The sequence below is a fragment of the Oryctolagus cuniculus genome, chromosome 13 (assembly GCF_051225735.1).
Source record: "Oryctolagus cuniculus isolate XC-2025 breed Fujian yellow rabbit chromosome 13, ASM5122573v1, whole genome shotgun sequence".
Taxonomy (NCBI): domain Eukaryota; kingdom Metazoa; phylum Chordata; class Mammalia; order Lagomorpha; family Leporidae; genus Oryctolagus; species Oryctolagus cuniculus.
In genome coordinates, this window is record NC_142879.1 from 105237284 (window position 1) to 105260041 (window position 22758).

At 49.7% G+C, this 22758-nt stretch overlaps 1 protein-coding gene across 11 annotated transcripts in view; it reads right to left on the reverse strand.

Moving 5' to 3' along the window:
• PDSS1 (decaprenyl diphosphate synthase subunit 1) overlaps positions 1 to 22758 on the reverse strand; it is a 43211-nt gene that overhangs the window by 8957 nt on the left and 11496 nt on the right. For 2 of the 11 annotated variants that reach the window (XM_051820991.3, XM_051820989.3), the window contains exons 4-9: positions 20229 to 20359; positions 13896 to 14037; positions 10645 to 10756; positions 10437 to 10546; positions 874 to 954; positions 674 to 787 (exon numbers count right to left, since the gene is read on the reverse strand). In XM_051820991.3, the coding sequence (XP_051676951.1) occupies positions 674 to 787; positions 874 to 954; positions 10437 to 10546; positions 10645 to 10756; positions 13896 to 14037; positions 20229 to 20359 (690 nt within the window). Of the gene's footprint in view, positions 1 to 582; positions 788 to 873; positions 955 to 10432; positions 10547 to 10640; positions 10757 to 11708; positions 11776 to 13895; positions 14123 to 20228; positions 20398 to 22758 lie in introns of those variants that run through there. The other 9 variants (XR_016219288.1, XM_089311906.1, XR_007909773.3 and 6 more) reach the window with 9 other exon arrangements.

Consider the following 22758-nt stretch of genomic DNA (forward strand, 5'->3'; position numbering starts at 1 on the left):
AGTCACTTCTCGCTTGGCCTCCTTGTGTTCCCTTTTCGGGGGCTGTGATATGGCCTCGAACCCCCACCCCCACCCCATGGGCAGATGAGAAAAGTGCTGTCCGCAGTGAGCGGGTGCCTCGTGACGAGGGTTCCCAGTGGAGCACCCACAGAACTGGGGCTTGGGGCACGGGAACCTCCCGTTGGTTCCTGGTCCTTCCCCTCCACTTTTTTTTTACAGAAAGCTTTTATTTAATAAATGTGAATTTAATAAGTACAACTTTTGGATTACAGCGGTTCTTCCTCCATACCATTCTTTTTTTTAAACCAGAATTTTTCCTTCTCATACATTACTGTCAGATCAATATGTGGGAGGGGTCCATTCCCCCACCTAACGCTTGGTCCCCTTATGTCGGGAAAGTAAGTTTGTTTCTTTGGAAATAAGTTCCTAATGAAACAATCAGGGTATTCTCAGCCAGTCCCCTTAAGTAGCACTTAGCTGTTAATTTAACTAATCATGCATGGGCTGGTGACAATGAGCTATAAGACTACAGCTACCAAAACTTTATTTTTGAGGCAGGTCAAATCCAGATCCCGCTCTCACCTGAAAGCCGCCGGCTGTTCTTGGAGCCAGCCTTCCCGTCGGCCCTGCTGAGACACTGGTTCTGTGGGCCGCGGGGGCTTGGGGGACTCACCTGCTGGCAGGCAAAGAGGACAGGGCCAGTGGCTAGGCCGAGCTTCAGATCAGCAGATGTCGGCTTGCCCATCTGGTCAGAACACGAGGTGAAGTCCAACACGTCATCTATTAGCTGGCGAAAGGCAAACGAGGGCTGTCAAAGCGCCACCACTGAGGACTTGCTGTACCCACACTAGGACAAACAGGAAGCATACGAACCTGAAAGGCTATGCCCACGTTTTTCCCATACTGATAGGCTATCTCGTGCACCACGGGGTCCGGGCATCCTAGGACAGAGACCTGAAACACACAGAATTCAGGGGTGAGCTGCCAGGCAGGCAAGAACGGGCCCCGGCCCCTGGGTGAAGGGCCGGATAAACATTTCCTTAAAGAGGGGTAGTGGAGCTAGAGAGCAAAATACTGATTTCAGTGAAAGAATTTAAATCTTACATCCTTAAAGATTTACTTATTTATCTGAAAGTCAGAATTACAGAGAGAGAGGAGGGAGACAGAGAAATGTCCCACCAGCTGGTTCACTCCACTAGTGGCTGCAACAGGAGTGAGCCAGGCCGGAGCCAGGAGCCAGGGGCTTTATATCCAGGTCTCCCACAAGGGTGCAGGGCCGACTGCTGCGGCTTTCCCAGGCTATTAGCATCACAGGGGGTGGCCTGCCCACAACACCAGCCCCTGAAGTCTTAAATTCTAAGACAAGCAACTGTCTTCCCACCTTCCGCCTCTCTCAGGCAGGATAAGCAGTGCTTCCCACTGCTTCGGAAAAACTCAGTTACTGTGCGGGGACTTCTGCTCAGAATATGCCAAGTCACCCTTGCTGACCCGCAAGGAAAGAGATGCTCCACCGTGAAAAGCTGGCTTCCGGCACCAGCCTGGGCCCGGTGACTGTGGCCTTAAGTGACCTCGCTACTCATTTCTTGCTCACTTTAGGGTTAGATGTGTAATCTAATCTTACAGATGACATTGTCATGTACTTCCCCACCTGTACTCCCTCCTTTTAATAACCGCTGGGGACTACACTTCCTTCTAAGCAGTTCTTCCTGTCTACGGCAACCGAAGTCTCCGGTTTCAGATGTCCACCTTGCTCTCTCAGCATCAGAAGGCCCTTCCCTGGCCCTGCTGTTTCCAGACGTCAACCACCAGAGAGAGGCGAGCTCGGAAAGTCTTTTAAAACTCCCAGAACACGAGCTGACACTGGCCACTTGAGTGTGCTTCCCTCGGCTCTGCTAAGCATGCTAAACAGGCCGAGGTGAGCTTTCAGAAAACAAAGGCTGGGTACAGACCACAGAGGGGGTGGGGAGGAGAGACGCTGCTCCACCAGAGAGGAAGTGTCCACACTGACTGTCAATGAGAAAGCCAGCTGAAGAACTGCGCCCTGCCCTTCCGCTCCTATCAGCGGGCTCCAGCAGGGGCGGCTCTGCTTAGCTGGCCTGCCCCAGTTGGATTTATGACCTTGATCATTACAGTGTGACCATGGCATGCGACTTCATCTGTGTACTTGAGTTTCCTCAACAAAAATGTAGGCTCTCACCTAAGAAATGAGTGTGATGCTTCAGCTCAGCCCTCAGGAAGTGCCTGGCACCTGGTGAGGGTCCCCGCACCTCTGCTAATTCAAGCCAGATCACTGGTGACGCGTTAATGAAGTCTGTGACCGTGGGACTTCTGGCCATGGTGCGTGACAAACCCACGCTGGATCAGCGTGGCCACTTGTCTGGGGAATCATGAACTCCTAACTGCTTCCAGCAGAAGACCTGACCCATGGGCTGTCGGGAGGGGCTCCTCTTTTCAGCTGAAGAATCCAGGAGCCCATACAGGGGCTGTTTACAAACTTTGGAACACGCCAAATGATCCATAAACCTGGCTCAAAGACCAGCAGGGGGGCAAGCCGCTGCAGCCTGGGCTGGGCGGAGCCCCAGACTCAACAGCACTTCTGTTCTTAAGCAGCAGTAACTGGCTGTGACATGGTCTCCTGTTCACAAGGTTAATCTGCCCAGAAATACAAACTTTGTTCCTCCAAGATAAAAATCCGCTTCTGAAGTTCACCAGTTAGAAATTCACGAGCACAGGTGATTAGCGCTTTGCAGCATCTGAGTTAAGTCTCACAGCAGCCCACACGTACTCACGTGGTGGAAGGTAAAAGCTAATCACCCATTCGCCCAAGGTTCCTCCCATGGGCAGCCCTTCAGGAGGCTTATGGAACGCAGGCAGGGAGGGAGCCGTTTCCTGGCCAAGCCCGCTGCAGTCAGCCCCTGACTCCACACACTCTGGCGCCAGGGGCTGAGCTCTTCATCACTTCGCTGTGCTGCTGCTAAATGATGACAGAAGCGGAGCTCAAAGAGCTCAGGGAACAGGCCCAGGTGAGCCGACTGCCGGGAGCTCTGTGTGCTCCCCTCCCTGCTCACCCTGCGGCCACACAACTGGGCTGGCACAGGGGAAGTGCCGACAGCCACCTCTGCACGCAGGCCACCCCCAGGAGCCTGTTCTCTGAGCCCAGGAAAGGACCGCCAGCACCCATGGCACAGGAACAGAAAACAGCACCACACACACACAATGGCAAGGAGGTGCCGCCATCCGAGATGCCTGGATTCCTTCTGGAAGCGGGTGGAGTGCGCAGAACGATAAGGCAGAGGAAAGCAGAGCCTGACTCAGTGTTTATGGGAAGCAGATGCCACAGGCAGGCCGTGCTGTGCCTGTGTTTCCTGGGCTCACCCAGTTCTCATGAGTCTCGCCTCAGACACACAGCACAGCACTGCTTACACGGGAAGGGGCCACGCACCTGATATTTGAAAGAATTACAGAGAGAGGTAGGTAGATGGAGGGAGGGATGGATGGATGGATGGATGGAGATGGAGAGAGAGAGAGAGAGAGAGAGAGGGAGAGAGGGAGGGAGGGAGGGAGGGAGGAAGAGACACCCTCCATCTACTGGTCTACTCCCCAAATGGCTGCAATGGCCAGAGCTGAGCCAAGACAGGAGCCAGGAGCTTCCTCCGAGTCTCCCACCTGGGTGCAGGGGTCCAAGTATTTGGGCCATCTTCTGCTTTTCCAGGTGTATTAGCAGAGAGCTGGATCGAAAGTAGAGCACCTGGGACTCGAACTGGTGCCCACATGGGATGTCGGGGTTTTAACCCACTGCACCACAGCACTGGCCCACATCTCCATCTTTGAAGTATGGATTTGTGCACCCCAAAAGATACATTCTGATACGTGCCTGCATGTATTGCGGTGTTATTCACCAACAACAGCGGAGGGATGGGCATTCAGCCCTGATGACACTGACGCTGGGGTCCTTCCTCTCCCAGCTCTGACTCCTGATCTGCCACCTCTCGAGGTGGCAGCAGTGACAGCACAAGGAATGGGGTTCCTTGCAGCCACACATGGTAAACTTTCACTGAGTTCCTGGCTCCTGGCTTCAGCTGGGCCCGGCCCAAGCCATTGTGGGGCTTTGGGGAAGTGAGCCAGTGGATGCAACTCTCTCTTTTTATCTGTCTCCCTCTTGCTGCCTCTCAAATGAATAAATAATTTCAAATAGTAAAGAATATTGGAGCCCCACCATTACAGAAAGCAATATCAAAATAGGGTACTGTCCAAAACCAACAGAAAGTATTGGGAAAAAAATATACGCAACAGAGAGAACTAATATTCTTAATATATAAAAAGCTTTAAAAACTGAGGGGAGGTGGGAGTGTTGTGCCAATGGGTTAAGCTGCTGCTTGGGATGCCAGCACCCCGTACTCAAGTGCCAGTCTGACTGAAAGCTGCCTTGCTTTCACTCCAGCTCCCCGCTAGCATGCCTAGGTGGCCAGTACCTGGGCCCTTGCCACCCACATGGGTGACTTAGATGGAGTCCCGGGCTCCTGCTGTTGGCCTGACTAAGACCTGGCCATTGCAGCCATTTGGGGAGTGAACCAGCAGAAGAACATGTCCTAATAAATAAATCTTTAAAAAACCAATTAGGGGCTGGCGCTGTGGCACAGTGTGTTAAGCTGCCACCTGCAGGGCCGGCATCCCCTATAGGTGTTGGTTCGAGTCCCAGCTGCTCCACTTTGAAACCAGCTCCCTGCTAATGCCCCTGAGAAATTAGATGATGGCTCAAGTCCTTGGGCCCTGCACCCATGTGGGAGACCTGGAAGAAGCTCCTGATCCCTGGCTTCAGATCAGCCCAGCCCAGGTCATTGCAGCCATTTGGGGAGTGAACCAGCAGATGCAAGATCTCTCTTGCTCTGTAATACTAACTTTCAAATAAATAATAATTAAATCTTTTAAAAAATTAAAGATACAGGCCGGCGCCGCGGCTCACTAGGCTAATCCTCCGCCTAGCGGCGCCGGCACACCGGGTTCTAGTCCCGGTTGGGGCGCCGGATTCTGTCCCGGTTGCCCCTCTTCCAGGCCAGCTCTCTGCTGTGGCCAGGGAGTGCAGTGGAGGATGGCCCAGGTGCTTGGGCCCTGCACCCCATGGGAGACCAGGAAAAGCACCTGGCTCCTGGCTCCTGCCATCGGATCAGCGCGGTGCGCCGGCCGCAGCGCGCCGGCCGCGGCGGCCATTGGAGGGTGAACCAACGGCAAAGGAAGACCTTTCTCTCTGTCTCTCTCTCTCGCTATCCACTCTGCCTGTCAAAAAAAAAAAAAAAAAAAAATTAAAGATACAAAAGCAGTCTTTAAGCTTCAGAAAAGATACTCAGCTTCATTCAGAAAGAAACTAAAACGTCCGTGTGGTACCATTTCTCATCTGGTGGATGGGTGAAAATGTAGACATCCAATGCCACATCCAGTTGGTAAGTCTGTGGGTAAGAGGCAAGACACTCCTCTCACGCCAGCCACACTAGCGAGGGAAATTTGGTGGCGTGGGGTAAACACACCATGCAATGAGCCCTGTATTTGCCTTGCAGTTTACCTCCCATATAAAAATGCATTCACACGATGTTAGTCAGTGTAATATTTCTAACTGTCAAGCAAGGGAAACCTAAATGCCCACACACAGAAGAGTAGCTGAGTAACCACGCCACATTCATACAGTGGTGCATTGTAGGATATGATCCAGCTCTCCTGCAAAGTGATACAAACCAACACGGGCCCATTTTCACAATATACTGTTAAGAAAGCAAGGTATGGAGGCGAAATCAAAGCAGTGCAGTATGCTACATTAAAACCGCACACAGGTCTGCTCTCTTGTGCAAAAAAATATACAGGCCAAAGGATCCAGAAGCTAATGAGACTGGTTACACAGGGTACAGAGGACGGGGGAGTGAGAACAGGGGAAAGCAGATGAAGGGGAAGGTATATTTGATAGACTCAACAACAACAAAATCCTTAAAAGAAAAAATGACTTAGCAAGAACAGGAAGGAACCCCTAACGTGAAATAGCAATGAACCAACCTATATTTCAAGTAACATAACCTCAGTTAGGTGGGGAAAAGGTCACTTTTGAACAGTGTTTTGACTATCCTCAGGCTAAAGGCAAAAGGAACTGAAAACAAATATGACAACAGTTAATGGGTCTGTTCTGCACATACGCACTAGTTACCAATTTCAAAAGCCCTGTGGTGTATTCTAGGATTGAGCAGCTCAGTCTGTTGTGGAGAACGCTGGCCAGGTCTCTCACTGTTGGGGAATAAGTTACACATTCTGCAGGGAAACATGTGAACTATGAATTTGGAGCTATCAGTGACCATGGACAGACAGGAATACACAGAAGCTGGGGTGGGCACTGTGGTACAGCAGGTGAATCTGCCACTTCGGATGTCTGCATCCCACATCTGAGTTCCTGCTCCATGTCCAATCCCACTTCCTGCTAATATGCACACTGGCATAACCAGGCGATGGCTCAATCCTTGGGTCCCTGGCACTCACATGGGAGACTTGGATTGGGTTCCAGGCTCCTGGCTTTGACCTGGCTCACCTCAGCTGTTGCATCTGGGGAGTAAAACAGTGGACAGGAGAGTTATCTGTGCCTTTTGAATAAATAAAGCTAAATTCTTTTTTTTTTAATTTATTTTTTTACAGGCAGAGTGGACAGTGAGAGAGAGAGACAGAGAGAAAGGTCTTCCTTTGCCATTGGTTCACCCTCCAATGGCCGCCGCGGCCGGTGTGCTGTGGCCGGCGCACCGCGCTGATCCGATGGCAGGAGCCAGGAGCCAGGTGCTTCTCCTGGTCTCCCATGGGGTGCAGGGCCCAAGCACCTGGGCCATCCTCCACTGCACTCCCTGGCCACAGCAGAGAGCTGGCCTGGAAGAGGGGCAACCGGGACAGAATCCGGCGCCCCGACCGGGACTAGAACCCGGTGTGCCGGCGCCGCAAGGTGGAGGATTAGCCTAGTGAGCTGCGGTGCCGGCCAATAAAGCTAAATTCTTAATTAAAAACATTCAAATTTCTTTTTTTTAAAATGAAAAGGATGCAGGAGTCAAGTTATCTCTCCCATTATCCAAAATAAGAGACAATGGAGTCTTAAATAATGACAAAGGGTTATAATTCATAGGCTGAAATAAGAATCCGAGAGTCCACGCAGATAAGAGGTGCTTTACAACAGAATGCACACGTCATTGCGGCAAAGAGACAGAGGGAATGACAGACATTCCCACCAGCTGGCAACCATAACAGTAATCACCACCTCGGGGAAGGATCGTTAAGTCCTTGTGGATTCTAAAACCAGAGAGTGACAATTTGATGGGAAACAGAAGAACTGCATATTCCGGGAATACCTTTCCCACAAAGGGGAAATAAGGGCTGGACACCATGCTCACCAGGCGAGGGAGACGAGCCTTGCCAGCAATGGGGTGGAGACACCATGTGGCTCCTAGTGCCACAAGCTGAGAAGGCAGTGTGACTTTTGTGGGCTTCCTGCCTGCCAAACACTCAGAAGCAGAACCCCCATCTTGGAAAAATACCAGACAAACCCAACTGGAGAGGCTTAACGATGTAACTAACCCACACACCTCAAACTGTCAAAGTCAAGGAAGACTGCGAAAGACTGAGGAACTGGTTCACAGTTAAAAAAGACTAAAGTTTCATTATAATGAAATGCAACACGAGATCAGGGACTGGATCCTGAACCAGAAAATCTTCCCTTTTGTTGTAACAGGATCATCAAAACTGGTCACGAAATGTGACCCTTGGAACACCTTTCTATGGTGGCACTCTGGAGCTTTCAAAATCAGGTAATAGGAAGACAGCCCACTGATGTCAGCCCACGGGCAGCCCTGGAGAGAACAAAGTTCAGGAAGGGAAACCATAAGAAAAGCAAGATTACCATGCCCAATTCCCAGCTCAGCACTGACTGGCTGCAACACTGGACAGGCCGCCTGACCTCTCAGGTCCCATTCCCATTAGATTTTTCTGGGGCACAAGACAAAGCCCTCATGGGTAAGCTACATGATGCATTTAGCCTGATTATTCTATGTACGTAAATAAATAGCCAACCATAATTAACTATTTTACTATCAGAGTCATGAAGCCCACCCCATGATAACCCTGTCTTACGTGACACCCACTAAGCCTACAATGGGTGGTTTAAACAAGTGGGTGGGGGTAGAGGGGAATGGTATCCTTGGTAGAATGAATTACAAGGTGGTGAGTCTCTGTCAAATTCCCAAGTGTTTGGAATTCCAGGATAGGAATTCTGATGTTCAGATTTCCCTTCGCTCCTCTTTTTGGTCTAATTGGCTTTGCATGCATTCCTTTGGTGCTTACGAGGCTTTGCATTTGAAATCGCGAGAGCACACAGGGATAGCACTCTGACTACCTGGCACCTCCGGACCACTTGAGCCCACAGGCACTGAACCACAGACACGTGTACTGAGAGAGCTCACACTCCGCCTCCTGTCTCAGCAGCTCTGCAGCTGAGGAATCAATCACGTGTGAGCAGGTAGTTCCGGGATGATGCCAGCCTGCCTCCTAGTGGACATTCTTAATAAGGGGCGAGCCTTGGTCAGACATGGCCACTGTTTACCTGGTCTTGGAAGAAAGAGGTGCTCCTGAGACAAGAGGTGGGCACTCTCTCCAGCTTCGTAAGCAGAGGGGAGTGACCACAACGAATCAAGGCTCCTCCGTGGCGCCAAGGCCACGTCCCCAGACCTCTGGGAGGAGTCCAGCACTGAGTGAATTCGCTCCTGTGCCAGCCCTAAAGCAATGCTGCCCTCCCAGGAACAGTGACTCTTGGTGTTTCCAGCGCCACCAGCTGCACGTGCCTCCGAACTGCAGTGTCACAACAGTGCTGTCCCTTATTCTCGGGCCCTGGATCTGCCCGAGAGATTCTGGCCATAGAGGGTGTGATAATCCAGAGCCGCCTCTCGGCACCCGCTGAAGACGGGCCATTCTTAGCGATACTTAGCATTCAGTGCCCACCAGATTTCCATCTTCTCTCTCTTTTACACACACTTGGAAACACAAACATAATAGCCTTTTCAATGAAAACACAAAGACGCCCGAGATCGTGGCCAGCAAGTGCTACATGATTCACATTCCTCCGGGTGTCAGAGTAGATCCTTCCAGGAAGCCAACATTGCCCTCATTCTTTCCTGGCTCCCAACTGCACATGACTTGACCCTTTTCGGAACAGCGACACTTAGCGCCATAAGAAGCCCCAGGGAGAGCTCGCAGTCACGAGGACAGCCATTTGCACTTGACTCGCTCACTCTTCCTCACTTGCTGCTTTAATTACACGGGTCTACACTTACTCAGGTTTCCTGCCTGTGTGCCTGTTAGGCTGAGCAAAGTGTGCAGGTGGGCAGTCCCGTGGGTTAACGATCCACCCAAGGGCTGGCAATGAATACTGCACATTTTAGCCTACAGACTAAAGGCAATATGACCTGATTTTCAAAAAATACACATGTAGGGCCGGCGCCGCGGCTCACTAGGTAATCCTCCGCCTTGCGGCGCCGGCACACCGGGTTCTAGTCCCAGTCGGGGCGCCGGATTCTTTTCTAGGTTGCCCCTCTTCCAGGCCAGCCCTCTGCTGTGGTCCGGGAGTGCAGTGGAGGATGGCCCAAGTGCTTGGGCCATGCACCCCACGGGAGACCAGGAGAAGCACCTGGCTCCTGCCATCGGATCAGCATGGTGCGCTGGCCGTGGCGGCCATTGGAGGGTGAACCAACGGCAAAGGAAGACCTTTCTCTCTGTCTCTCTCTCTCTCTCTCACTGTCCACTCTGCCTGTCAAAAATAAATAAATAAATAAATAAATAAATAAATAAAAAACCACATGTAGAGAGGGCGGGCCAGGAGGAAGCCAGTTACAGTTCATACTCAGTGTATGCTCGGAAAACATGCGGCTTACTATGTTTCATGAGAAAATATTGAGGATCCATATGCATAAAACAGTACATACACCACCACCACCACCTCAACAGCTCAGTTTTCTGCCAAGCGATTATCAACATCTGAGAACACATCACTTAACTGTTCCAATGTAAAGTGCCGGGAGCAGTGCTCGCAGCAAGTCACGAGATAAATTATTTACGGTGAGTTGGTGAGTCGTTCAAAGTGTTAACAGCATTTGCAAATCAGAGTGGGGCAATATATTATAAAGCTTAGTCTCACTCAATTCTTAGGAGGCAAAAAAAAAAAAAAAAGCAAAAGTTAGTATCTGCATGCCAAAGAAAGTCTGCAAAAATGAAAACCACACAGAAGCTGCCTGTGTGGGGGCTGTCATTCCTTCCCCCTTGGCCTTCTGGGACTTGGGACGCTCTTTTTAAGGCTCTGCGGGAAGCGTCTCCTAGGACGAGCTCCCAGGACGGAGCCATGTGGCCGTGTGTAGCGTGCAGAGACAGGACGTACATACTGCTTTACAACTGTTGGCAATCAGGCTGGCCGTCTTCTTGAAGGTTTTTTCCAGGTAGTGTGCAAATCTCTCATTCTCATTTTCTTTCGACCCTAGCTGCAAAAATTCACCTGGAAAGAAGGAAACGGGGGTCACTGGAGATGCGATTTCACTGCCCGGCTAAACACCAGCGCTGGATAAAAGAGACAAGAAATCAGAACCAACCTACCACGCACCAGGTCTTCGATAACCTGCGTTAAAATAGATATGACAGCCGTATTTCCGATCCGTGCCAGCGCTATCGAAGCTGCAGACAGAATTAGATCTCCAGCAAGAACGGCCTGGAAGAAGAAGGGCAAACGCTCAGAGAAACCAGCAAGGCCAGGGAGCCCCAGGTGAGGCCAGGCACACAGAGCCAGCGGGGTTAGCCTGGCCCTGGGTTTCCCCTTTCCCCTTCCTCAGCACCGCTATGGAGGCACCAGCTACAGTCTGGGAACACTGTTGGGCCCAGGCTCCCTCTGAGACCACCTTGTCCCTCTCCCAACTCACAGCTGAAGAAACGGACACCTGGCTTCATCCTCCACCCCTGAGCCCCCCCCCCCCCCCCCCCGCCAAGAATGCAGCTGTCTACAGATGAGCTATTCTGGGACCACTTGTTCTTCCTTCAGACCATGTTGCTGTCCTTCCCACTTGCTGTTCCTTCTGCTCAAAAAGTCCTTGCCTTCTCCACTTAGTGCACAATTAGCTAAGACACCTCCTCCAGGAAGTCTTCTCTGATCCACCAGTCTGACTTCCCTTGTGTGTGAGTGTGACAGATACCTGTGCCCACAGCTGCCATCATACTCTGCATCCCAGCCAGTGACAGCCTATTTACCACATTCCTGAAGGGCACCGACTAGGAATCATCGCCACTAGTACTTAGCACGCCCCGGCCCCTAGCACAAAACATGCTTTTGTCGATGAGAACTAATCAGGAAATCTTGGCTCCAAGTTCAATGTTCCTTGTGCCATATTACACTGATCCTCATTCCTAGACAAAATATCTTTTTCATGGAACAATAGCAATCGGTATTTTTCCAGTCTGCTTTAGACTATGTACAGATGACCAACTTGTATTGCCAACTAGTTATAAATTAGACACAGTTATATCATAGCTGTAATAAAACCCACTGTAGGGGCCAGCTCGAGCATGGGTTTGTGTCCTGGCTGCTCCACTTGCAATCCAGCTCCCTGCTGGTGCAGCTGGGAAAGCAGAAGGTGGCCCAAGTGCTTGGGCCCCTGCTACCCACCTACCTGGAGACCTGGATGAAGCTCCTGGCTCCTGGCTTCAGCCTGGTCCAGCCCTGGCCATTGTGGCCATCTGGGGGTGAAACAGCAAATGGAAAACCTCTCTCTCTGTCTCTCCCTCTAACTTTGATTTTCAAATTAAAAAAAAAAAAAAAACAACCCACACACTATCTATACAGCTACATTAATTTGCATATTTAAAGATATACATATTATATGCTATGGTTATTAGTCATTAATGCTAGGCTTTACAGCAATTCATAGAAATTTCAAGATTAAAATTTAATAACTCTACTGTCTAATTTCTATAGTATTTTAAATAGTGATATATATTTTACAAATTAATCATTTTTCATGAAGGGACTTCACAACATTTACAGAAAGGAATTAAAAGATAAATATTATCAGAGATGTTTATTATTAAAGATAACTATTTATTTTGGTGCAAAAAACTTTTAATTCCACGCACATGACAGTCTCCCAAATTTCATACAAAAGTGCATTATGAAAAACTATACATTTCAAAAATTTCTCGTACTAAAATAAACTTCTTTTAATTCCATTTTCCTGCATATGTTTTGAAGTACCATTGTACAATATATACCTTACGTAAGGCATCCCATGGTAAGGGCACACATACGAAGCACACACCGTAACACACACGTGTCCATGGAGACCCACCTCCGGCCCCTGCATTATCAGCAGCCCAGCGCTTGGGACTCCTGGCCTCAAGGAGTCTGCAGGCCAAAAGATGCCAGCAAGTGAAGATGAAGCTCCCAGACTGTGGGCGAGGAGTGAAAGGCAGGAGGGGCTGAGAAATACAGGCCCAGAAGAGCCAGGGCCAGTGCAGACGGCTCTGTGTGAACGCATCTGTGCGTGGGGCCCTGGGTAGCTCTGGTGCTGAGGCGGAGAAGGGAGGCGAGGGCAGCAAAGCGCCCTCCTCATCTGTACTCGGATCTCTAGATTGTCTTCCCTGCCTAAGCGAGGGCTCCACACAGGGTCTGCTCCAGGCCTTGCCTAAAAGGAGCCCGCTGACTTCAGGGAGCAGTCACAGTCACTCCCGGCCCCAACAGCCCTCTCCAAAATGAAACGCCATCCTTTCCACAAACTGCAGGGGTCAAGTTCACAACCAAATCACCGGTCATGGTTGTTAAGCAAAGCCTGTTAAGATGAGGATGGGGGCCGGCACTGTGGTGCAGTGGGTTAACACCCTGGCCTGAAGCGCTGGCATCCCATATAGGCAATGGTTCTAGTCCCGGCTGCTCCTCTTCCGATCCAGCTCTCTGCTATGGCTGGGAAAGCAGTAGAAGGTGGCCCAAGTCCTAGGGCCCCTGCACCCATGTAGAAGACCCAGAGGAGGCTCCTGGCTCCTGGCTTCGGATCGGCTCAGCTCTGGCTGTTGCGGCCAATTGGGGAGTGAACCATCGGATGGAAGACCTCTGTCTGTCTCTGCTCTCTCTGTGTAACTCTGACTTTCAAATAAATAAATCTTTAAAAAAAAAAAAGATAAGGCTGATGAACAGAGGAGAATCAGATGCTAGGAGCAGTGGGGGAGGGAAGAGGGTGAGTTCGTCAACAGAGAGCCAACAGAGAGCCGGCTTTCCGGGCGGAGCGCAGGCGTGGGGGTGCCTGCCCGCCAGAGGCCTGTGCATCTTCATTTGCTTTTGTTCAGCCTGACCACCGTTCTTCAACAAATCAAAGCCCTAACTCTGCACACTCCCTTCAAAGAATGCTAATCAAACGGGAACTGTGCTTTAAAGTACACACACGTGAGGTGTGTACTTTTTATGGTAGAACAGTATCCCCAAGTTTTTCCTTTTTTTTTTTTTTTTTGGTTTAATTAATTTGCCTTGACAGTTGTATGAGTGGCCCTAATCCATAAATGTCTAAGGAATGACAGTGAATCTGAGTAACTCAAGCCCAGGAGCCAAATGCATGGTTCCTCATGAAATATACTTTTTGGCTACTCATGAAAACCCCTATCCTTATAACCAAAGGAACCCTATATGAAAGTGAACAGTGCAAAACACCAAGCTCTCCAATACCTGCACACATGGAAGACAACAGCTGAGCAAACATCTTTTACTTTTGAATGACAGAAAGAAATCTGGAGACCCCATGTGATCCAAAGATCAGATGATGTAGCAAGGAAGATTTTTTAAAAGTTAAAAAAAAAAACAACAAAGCACCTACCTTCTTTTCACCCCAGATCTTATTAACTGTGTGTTTTCCTCTTCGAGAGCTGGCATCGTCAATAACGTCGTCGTGAACCAGACTAGCAGTGTGGATCATTTCTGCAATTAAGGCTATGGAGCGCTGGCTGGCTTGCACATCTCTAGTTAACAGAAAGCAATGCTTTTTAACAGAGACGCCGCCTAGAACCTCCTCTGCACTCATCTTGTGAAAACGGGACATCGGATCTAGGATAAAGAATTTTATTTCTCTAAGAGAAACTGTATCAACACCTTGGCCTCCCTACAGAGCCACTCTGAGAATCTGGAGAACATCTAACAATGCAGGAGAGGACCTGGCAAAGACTCTATGCACTCCACGTTCAGAGGCGGGATTTGTACAGTTAACCGAAACAAACAAGCAAAAAAAGGTAAAATCTCCCACATGCCTGGCCACTGGGCTGAAGAATCACCTTTATGTCTTGCAGCTGTCTTGGTCAGTTGTCCAAATTAAAAATTAGGTTACAATAAATTTCAGAGGTGGATGGGGAACATAGGTGAGAGACATTTTTAAAAAGTATACTGGGGGGCCGGCACTATGGCACAGCAGGTAAAGCCGCTGCCTGCAGCATGGACATCCCACATGGGCGCCAGTTTGAGTCCCAGCTACTCTACTTTTGATCCAGCTCCCTGCTGACGTGCCTGGGAAGGCAGTGGAAGACAACCCAAGTGCTTGGGCCCCTGCACCCACATGGCAGACCTGGAGGAAGCTCCAGGCTCCTGGCTTCAGATCGGTCCAGCTCTGGCCACTGAGGCCATTTTGGGAGTGAACCAGTGGATAGGAGACGTCCCTCTCTGCCTCTGCCTTGCAAATAAATAAATCTTAAAGTATATCGGGAATGCCATTATGGTACAGTGGGTTAAGCTGCCATTTGTGACATTGGCAACATCCATATCAGAGCTGCAGTTTGGGTCCTGGCTGTTCCATTTCTGACCGTCTCCCCGCTAATGTACCTGACAAGGCAGCAAACGACAGTCCAAGTGCCTGAGACTCTGTCACCTACGTAGCAACCTGGCCCAGCCCTGGTTGTTAAGGTCTTTACAGAGTGAATCAGCGGATGGAAGAGCTCTCTTTCTCTTTCAAATAAACAAACAAAAACCCCTGTTTTTGAAAAAGTATATTAGGGAACTGTCATTATGCTCAAAGCTTTTTACATGGACTTAAATGTTTAGCATAGCAACTTCAGTAACCAAGAAAGGATGTTTACCTTTGCACTGGAAACTGAAATTTTTATTTCCCAAGTTTAACGCAACTATATGATAAGCTTTCTAAGGATTTTACAGTTAAAAGGCCAGGTCCCAGTTTTTGTTTGTTTATTTTTAAAATTTATTTGAGAAGCAGATACACAGAGAGCTGCTATCTCCTGGATCATGCCCCAGCTGTCAGCAGCAGCGCCCAGGTGAGAACCAAAGCTAGGAGCCGGGAACTCAATCTGAGTCTCCCACGTGGCGGGAGTACCTGACCCACTGCTGCTGCTTCCCAGGATCCGCGTAGCAGGAAGCTGGAGCCAGGCATCAACACGAGGCAGGCAAGCATTTTAACCACCAGGCCAACCACCTGCCCACTGCCCCTCCAGTTTCTTTTTAATCATCATTATCCACAGGGAGTATTAAAAACTAAATTTCAAGGAAGTAAAACTGGGGAAATAACCAACCAAACCTTTTGAATATAAAACATATGCCTGACTTAAATGCATTCTACCAAAACATTCCATGTATTCCAATGGCTTACTTTTCAAGTATTGTCAGGTTGTATCTCAAGAAGGGAGAAAAAGGGACAGAGATGCTAAAATAACTTTTTCTTCAAAAATCATATGTGAACATCGGAACAAACTGGTGCCCATTCTAATGCCTCAGCCTAGTAGAAAGCAGTACTGAAGGGTTAACTACGTGAAAGACACTGAATCAGCAAGTGACTACCTTCCAATCATGCTTGCAGCATGATGTTTATAGGACCACTGGCTGGGTCCTCTTACCCAAGGCCTTAGAAGTCAACTCAGCCCCTTCCAGAGGTGCGTTCATTATTTATTAACCTTTCACAAGAGTGAACAGTTCTTGGTACTTGCAGATGAGAACAGATTCTTCCGGGGGGAAGGACAGCGAAAGCTATGAAGAGGAGGGGTCACGTCACCACACAAAGCCACTCCAGCTCTGCTGGGATGCTCACATCCCACACCAGACTGCCAGGGCTAAGATCAGCTCTGCTCTGACTCCAGCTTCCTGCTGACGCACATGCTGGGAGGCAGAGGGTGATGGCTCAGGTGCTTGCTTCCTTGCCACTCCTGTGGGACACCCTGTGCGCTCCTGGCTTTGGCTGGGCCTTGTCTCAGCTTTTGGGAGGCATTTGGGAGAATGACCCAGCAGATGAAGATCTGTGTCTGTTTCTGTCTCTGTCTTTCCAATAAAATGGAAACAAATATAATTTAAAAAATTAAAGAGAAACACTTCAGTAGATGAGAAAACAAAAGGTTTGGATGACTTTTAAGAGCTTCCTCTGAATCCTTCTTGAAGATCCTTGGATTCTGCATTAGGAAGCTTAAATATTGTTTTCAGGTCAATTTACAAGGCTCTATCTTCTCTGAGTTGAATGCACAGGAAAAGATAGACTTTACAGTTTTTAGTCACAAAGGCCACCTTTTAGGATATTCTCTCAGTTGACTCTCCTCCCAAGATGGACACTAAGAGCTAGCAGCACTCATGTTAACGACGGTGCTGGCCTCTTGCCTTTCTCCCACATTCCTAAGGGGGCCCCACTGCTTGATCACAGATTACGGCAGCACACGGGGCTCCTGCCGGACGCCACAGGGATACGGCAGTGCTCGCTGACATTCTAGGGTCTGGCTTTGCAATCTGATGATATTAAATCAAAGGTTTCTTATGGTATTTTAGAATGTCATAGGCTACTACAGATGCATATTAAAATGTCATTTTGCATAGCCAAATTATGGACAGATAGACTCAGGATTCCTGCTGAGAACAAATGCTATTTGGCACTGACGCAGCCTCTTCCTAGAGTGAGCATCCCATTTTGGATGCTTCATAATTTTATTGGATGCATTGGATGCAATTGGGCTTTAATGTGTGTCAGCTTCCATCTGGAAAACACCACCACCGCTTATTGCCTAGTGTGGCATGCCGGTGGCACAGGTGACCAAACTCACAGATGACAGGACTGTCTCACACTCCCTTTAAGATGAAATCCTCAGCCTTCAGAAAGCTGGTCACCTTTCCACTTCCTCCCATGACATCACGGCTACGCCTTCCCCACTTCTGGGAAGGGTGACAGGCCAGGTGCCACGAGAGGCCCTCAGTCAAATACCTTCGTACAAACACCGGCTGCCGGGAAGAGTGTGTGAGGAGCTGGCAAGCCCCGCAGGACATTCTTCTCCCTTCATTACATTAATATAATTTTTCTTATAATTTAGAAAATGAAGCACACATAATAACAGATAGAATAACACAATGACCTCCCCTCAAACACCGAATGCAGCTTACTATTTTTTCAAAAAACTCTTTTTCCCTATTTATACCAATACAGAATATGAAGTCTGTAAAAAATTACAAGTGGGGCCAGTGATGTGGTGCAGTGGGTAAAGCCGCTGCCTGAGATGCCAGCACCCATACTGGCACAGGTTTGAGTCCTGGCTGCTCTACTTCTGATCCAGCTCCCGGCTAATGCACTTGAGAAGAGCAGAGGAAGATGACCCAATGCTTGGGCCCCTGCCACCCATGCAGGAGATGGATGAAGCTCCTGGTTTCAGCCTGGCCCAACCCAGGCTGTTGTGGCCACCTAGGGAGTGAATCAGCAGATGGAAGATCTCTAAGTCTTTCAAATAAACTATTTTTTTTTAAGATTTATTTATTTTATTTGAAAGAGTTACACAGAGACAGGAGAGGCAGAGAGAGAGAGAGAGAGAGAGAGAGAGAGAGGTGTCTTCCATCTGCTGGTTCACTCCCCAATTGGCTGCAACGGCCAGAGCTGTGCCGATCCGAAGCCAGGAGCCAGGAGCTTCTTCCAGGTATCTCATGTGGGTGCAGGGATCCAAAGAGTTGGGCCATCTTCTACTGCTTTCCCAGGCCATAGCAGAGAGCTGGAATTGGAAGAAGGGCAGCCGGGACTGGAACTGGCACCCATTTGGGATGCCGACGCTTCAGGCCAGGGTGTTAACCTGCTGGACCACAGCGCTGGCCCCTCAAATAAACTTTAAAAAAGTACAAAAAATTTTTTAAATTACAAGTAACCCCTGTGTGTGTGTGTGTGTGTATGCGTGTGCACGCATGTGGTGGGAGCTGGATGCTATTGGCATCAACATCAAAAGTGGCTTGGATCTCGGGAGCAGAGTGTGAGGGACGCCTGGGAGGTCAACCTGCAGGCCCTTCCCCTCTCACTGCCCGTTCTCCCTCGGGGCCTCAGGAGCACACCAGGCTCACAGAGAAGTCTCTCTCTTTGGTGGGAACAGTGGTTTTTGGTTTTTCTAAGAGCTTGGTTGTGCCAGTCATTAGGATTCACCAGCAGTTTTAATACCACAAGAAAAGAACTGACATCCAAGGGCAGCAGCTCCTGGAGTTTTCACATTTAGCTCCAGACAGGACAGATGCCCGCTAAGCTGCACTGTACGTGATACAGGTTCACGCTGCACTTTATTTTCTTGCCACTGAAGCCTCCGACCCAGGGAATATATGGGGAGTGATTCCTTGTCGATGTCCTGGATCTGTGGTGTTTCCAGGTGCAGGGAGACAGGGAGCCACACGTTCCCGCTCCTGACTACTACAGCGCAACACAGCAGTCAACTTTTCCAAACTGGACACGGGTATGAAAGTGTGAGGTTGACTGACCACAGACAGACACAGCAGCCTCATCCCAGCCTGCCTGGTGCGGGAAGCGCCTGTCGTCCCACGCTCACAAGCCCTGCATCCCTCCTGCTCTCATATTCTTACACTTGAACTTGAACTCACCAACCACGAACACCAGCTCATCAAACCTCCTCCCCCTTTGAAGCCTTCCATTACTACCGCCTTTACTTCAAAGACTCATTCTAGTACTAAGTAAGGACCCCTCCAAAGGGCTGCCTCCTGGTAAAGACAAGACCATTTCTTCAGGCACCAGTCTCCTTGCCTATCCCACACACAGCAGCAGCAGCGGCTGCTCGGGGAACCACAACACTCAGAAACCAAGGAAAGTTCCAAGCGGGACAGTGAGCTGACTGCCATCGCTCTGTGAGTCTTCCCAGGACAGTCTCCTGTCATCTCTGTTGTTATAGAAGCCAGGAAACCTACCACCTCTGGATGTAAGATTCTTATCACACCTGGGTTCTTAACCCAACAAATGATCTAATTACCCAGCTTAACAAATGTTTTAATTACTTGATGAGTGGATAATTAGCTACTGTTACAACTGTGTCATAACATTACTAACCATCTCATCATGTAGCCAGCTTTGGAAACTGGACTAGTTTCAACGTATCAACAGACGTGTCCACAACACACCTAGGGAAGCCCTGTTCTCCTGATCCTTGGCAGTGAGACGCCTCAGCACTGGGGGGAGCTTCCCACAGGAAGGCATGGTGCCAAGGTCAACGCGAGCAGGTGCCTGTCAATGAGGCTGCTGAGCAGGACTGCTCTGGCTCGTTTGAGGCTGAGGCAGACACCACAGCTCCACTATGTTCAGTGAGTTCAGCAATCCGATAGACATTTGCTTACTTATTTTTAATTTTGATTTCAGGCAGAGAGTGGGAGAGACAGGACAGAGAAAGCTCCCGCTCACTGGCTCACTTCCCAAACGCCCACAATGGCTGGGGCTCGGTCCAGAAATACAATCCAGGACTCCTTTGTTGTGGCAGGAACTCAACTACTTGAGCCATCGTCCCTGCCTCCCAGGGTCTGCACTGACAGAAAGCTGGGAATCAAACCCAGGCACTCCACCCTGGGACACGGGCAGTCCTACCATCAGGCTAACTGCCTGCTCCCAGAAATCTTGATAAGGCTCTTTGTTACTCTGGATGCTTTGATAAAGTAAGTGCTGCCCTACAGTTAGGGCGGGTTTGGCTGAAGGCTTTGAAAATTTTCTCAAATGTTTATTTGTAGCTGAAGTCGTTTTCTTCAAGGGGCAGATGTTAAAAAGTCTGGAAAAGGCAGATGCCATCAGCCAAGATCCCAGCGTGACCGGGCGGCTCACATCACAAGCTACACCTGACCAAGAGGCTCATTCGGTAGATGCTGCTGAGGGAACGGTAACCGTGGCACGGACACTTCCCAGACATAGAAGTCGACAGCCGCATGAGAGGGCGCCACTCACCGGGAGTTGTTGTGGTGAATGTTGCATGCTCGGGCCATCAGCACCACGATAACCGGCCGGAAAGCTTTGCCTTTCCCGTCAAAGTAGTACTCGGACATCTCCTTCAGCTCGGCGGTGGAGATGAGCAGCTCCTGAAATGAGGCTTCTCTGCGTCAGACTGGCATCGCAGCTGCACAGCAAGTCAACAGGATTTCTTTTACAAAGCTCTGGCTTGATTTCACTGTACTCATGTCAGCTGGGAAATTCAACAGTCAACTCTGCTGGACAAGACTCCACCATGAGCCATCATCCCAAGTGCCCTCCCTGCCTGCCGGTAGTTACACAACGCTTGGCCTAGCCTCCAGTGGGGGTCTCGGGGCTGGGGCAGGTCCCGGCACCTGCCTCACCACCTGTCTCTGCAGACAGTAGGAGGATGCACTAGGTGGCCCAGGACTCCAAGCTAGTGACAGATGGACGGAGAAAGGAGCAGAGGCTGGTGAGTGGCTTGGAAGATGGAGCACAGAGGAAGACAGACTGGGAGTCTGAACAGCAGCCTAGGGCATGTCCTCGATGGGCGGTGAAGCCAGGCACTGAGACAGGGAGACAGAGAACACTGCTGCTGGCTTAGACTTCAGGTGGCAAAAGACATCTCAGGTGAACACCACCACCCAGCAGCCCAGCATTAGTCCTGTTCACTGGATTCCTGACTCAGCGCCATGCACCGCGGCCCAGGCCATGGATGCAGACATAAGGAAGACAACCCTTGCCTAGGAGGAGCCCAGGGTCTAGGCGAGGGGAAGTGAGACAAGAACTGCAGATGCAACGACCTGTGACGGAGGTCGCACAGGGAGGACAGCAGCAAGAATGAAGGGACAAGAGACGTGCGGTGGCCGGACCAGCAGCGGGGGACTGATGGCGAAAGACAGACGAGAAGGATGTGGGGTGGGAATCCAGGTGTCCTCCCTGTCCCCAGGTGGTACCTTCGAGAAACAGGGAAAGCGGAAGAAATCATTTGTGGAGAGAAGGGAGACTGTGTGGAGCTGCCTGGGGAGCAGTTAGCTACAAGGCTCTGGGGACACAGTGCAATCTGGAGCATGACCGGGGAGGGCTAGCTATGGAAATGGGACAGACAGGTCACACAGAGAGGAGGGGCCGCCAGAAGCCCAGGGGATGCCCAAAGGAAAGGGCCTAGGTGGAGGTGACAAACTCAAGACATGGCCCAAGGATTAGGAGCACAAGGAAAGTGGGAAGCCAAGCGAACCGAGTTCCAAGGAAGGGGAATGGTCAACAGTGTCCTACGTTTGCTTTTTTTTTTTTTTATTTGAAAGTCAGAGTTACACAGAGAAAGGAGAGGCAGACAAAAAATGACCTAAATGAAGGATCTCTGTGAGATCCCGGTGGAAAGAACGGGCCATCAAAGAAGGAGGTACCTTTCTCTGAAGTGAGGAGAGAACCTCCACTGTGATATGGCCTTGTCTAAATAAGGTCAGAGTCTGTGAACTCAAGAGGCTTCCACAGCCTTGGCAGCTCATGACAAGAGCCTCGGGTGATCAATGACATCATAAATAAGAGTATCAATTGTTCAATCAACAACAGGAGTCACTGTGCACTTGCTACCCATGTAGGACCTCTGTCCTTAATGTGCTGTATTATGAGAATTAACGGTAAAACTAGTCTTCAAGCAGTACTTTGTGTATCTGTGTGGGTACAAACTGTTGAAATCTTTACTTAATATATATTAAGTTGATCTTCAGTATATAAAGATAATTAAAAATGAATTTTGGTGAGGAGTGGAATGGGAGAGGGAGTAGGAGATGGGATGGTTTGCAGGTGGGAGGTGGTTATGGGGGGAAGAGCTGCTATAGTCCAGAAGTTGTACTTTTGAAATTTATATTTATTAAATAAAAGTCTTCTATTAAAACAAACAAACAAACAAACAAACAAAAAAAAAACGAGAGGCAGAGAAAGAGAGACAGAAGTCTTCCATCCGCTGGTTCACTCCCCAATTGGCCACAATGTCCGGAACTGCACCGATCTAAAGCCAGGAGCCAGGAGCTTTCTCCTGGTTTCCCACACGGGTGCAGGGGCCCAAGGACTTGGGCCATCTTTTACTGCTTTCCCAGGCCATAGCAGAGAGCTGGATTGGAAGAAGCAGTTGGGTCTCGAACCGATGCCCATATGGGATGCCGGTGTCGCAGGTGGCAGCTTTACCGGCTAAGCCACAGCGCCGGCCCCCCTGTTCTTTGTTTTTAATGTTTATTTCTTTCAACTTGTAAGGCTGAGAGCAAGAAGAAGAGAAAGATCTCCCTCCTGCTGGCTCACTCTCCCAAAAGCCTGCCAATGGCCAGGGCTGGGCTAGGCTGAAGCCAGGAACCAGGACTCCATCCCAGTCTCCTACATGGGCGGCAGGAAATCAAGCACTTGAGCCATCACCTGCTGCCTCTCAGGCACATTAGCAGGAACCTGGATCAGAAGCATCAGCCGGTAGGACTTGAATGAGGCATCTGATACAGGATGTGGGCATCCCAAGCAGCAACTTAACCTGCTGTGT